Here is a 1722-nt window from a genome sequence, read left to right on the forward strand (position 1 = left end):
AACTGATGGCTGGATTTTGTTGTGAACAAAGATGTGGAATATTTACAGCTTTGTTACGCAATTATTACAAAAACACTGAGTTTGAGTTACAATAACCCCCAAACAATCCTTTAATGATGTAGAAATTATGTTAGAAGCATCAAAATTTAAACCAAACACTTGTTGTGTGACAGCTATTATTGCTTTCAAATCATCTTGAAGGGACGACAAGAGAAATGCCCTGAAAATGTTAAAAATCAAGGCTAAACACAAAAGACAGCAAAGATCTGTTCCTATATTTAAGACACAAAGTTAAAAGCTTTTAAAGTGACAGTTCAGAACTTTTGAAGTGGGGTTCTGTAGAAAAGTAATGAACAATTGTCTTACCTGTTGCAGATATAGCTCTTTGGACAACCCCAGTTTGGAGAAATACCAGGAAGTTAAAAGTAAAATAAGTAAAAATGTGTTAACAGTTTTATAATTATACTTTAAAGATTGAGAGAAAAAAGGTTTGTACCAGGGAAAATAACAAATGTGTATCTAATTGTATCAAACTGCTTGTTTTCACATGAAGTCCAGCAATCAACAGTTATCAACAAAAGGGGAAGTTTTTTTTTAATTAAATTATTTAAATGAAGCTGTTTTTCACACTGAGAAAAATGACAGGCCTAACCAATGCTATAAAACAGGAAAAAAGTGTAAGAATAAATATTTACAGTTGAATTCATCTTATAGCTGCCTTTAGTTTCAGTTTTTGTGGGTTCACCGATGAGGACCGAAACAACATCCGAGTTATTCCTACAATGAAACTGACGGAACTTCAATGTTTAACCACAAGCAGCCTCAGGAATGATGCTTTGACTCAAACACTTTTCAGTGACATATAGACATATTCAAACCTCTCAGTAGATGAACAGCTGTGCACTGTTTCATTCTTGAACACTTTGCTCCTCGTTCAGGGAGCTTTTGCTGATTTAGACAAATGGGTGACGAATTCTAACAGTTCAAGCAAAAGCAGTCCAGTTTTCTTTGATTCAGTTTGTAGAATTACAAGAATCTTCAAGGACGCTGTCGGGCTTTTACAGGCTGGTGGCCTTTGTGCATTTGCATTCTGTCTTTTTCCACTTGCAGGCGCTCCTTTTCCATCTGCAGCATGCCGGCCTCAAACTTAAAGGACAGGAGCCTCTCCTTCTCCAGCTGCAGCCTCTCCCTCTCCAGACTCATCCTTGCTGCCTCCAGATTCACTGACGTCCAGCTGATCTCCTGCTGTTCGTCATGAGTGCAGGATAAGGACGTGGACGAAGACGGAGGATCTTCCTGTGGCGGAGGGTTAAAAGAGGAATCTGTGTGCTCTGATTGGCTGACGAGCAGGATCCTCAGCCTCTCCACCTGGAGCCGCTCCCTCTCCAAACACAGACGTTCTCGTTCCACCTCCACCTGACGCAGCCGCTCCTTCTCCACCTGTAGACGCTCCTTCTCCACAGCGAGGCGCTCCGTCTCCACAGCCAGACGCTGCTTTTCCACGTCCAGTCGCTGTTTCTCAACAGCAAGAAGGATTCCTGCACCCGAGCTCTCAGGATCCTCGCCCAGTCCTGCCAGGCCACCGACCGGCAGCAGACATCTGTAGGTGGTGGAGATGGGATCTTTGGAGGAGCTGAGCAGGTTCAAATCATTGTGGGAATACATGTCACCAACATGGCCCTCCCCACATGACTCAATGTCACTGAGGAGGGAGGGGATATC

The 1722-nt window shown here is 42.8% G+C and overlaps 1 protein-coding gene across 1 annotated transcript in view; it reads right to left on the minus strand.

Annotated features, from left to right (window-relative positions):
• Positions 1 to 660: 660 nt before the first annotated feature.
• The window catches only part of msantd4 (Myb/SANT-like DNA-binding domain containing 4 with coiled-coils), a gene marked incomplete at its 5' end in the record, with an annotated part of 9386 nt that continues 8324 nt past the window's right edge, over positions 661 to 1722 (minus strand). The window contains one exon of the mRNA XM_037678469.1: positions 661 to 1698. Coding sequence (XP_037534397.1) covers positions 1039 to 1698 — 660 coding nt within the window. The remainder of the gene's footprint in view (positions 1699 to 1722) is intronic.

This window comes from Nematolebias whitei, chromosome 6 (assembly GCF_014905685.2).
Source record: "Nematolebias whitei isolate Nwh7 chromosome 6, NemWhi1, whole genome shotgun sequence".
Taxonomy (NCBI): Eukaryota; Metazoa; Chordata; class Actinopteri; order Cyprinodontiformes; family Rivulidae; genus Nematolebias; species Nematolebias whitei.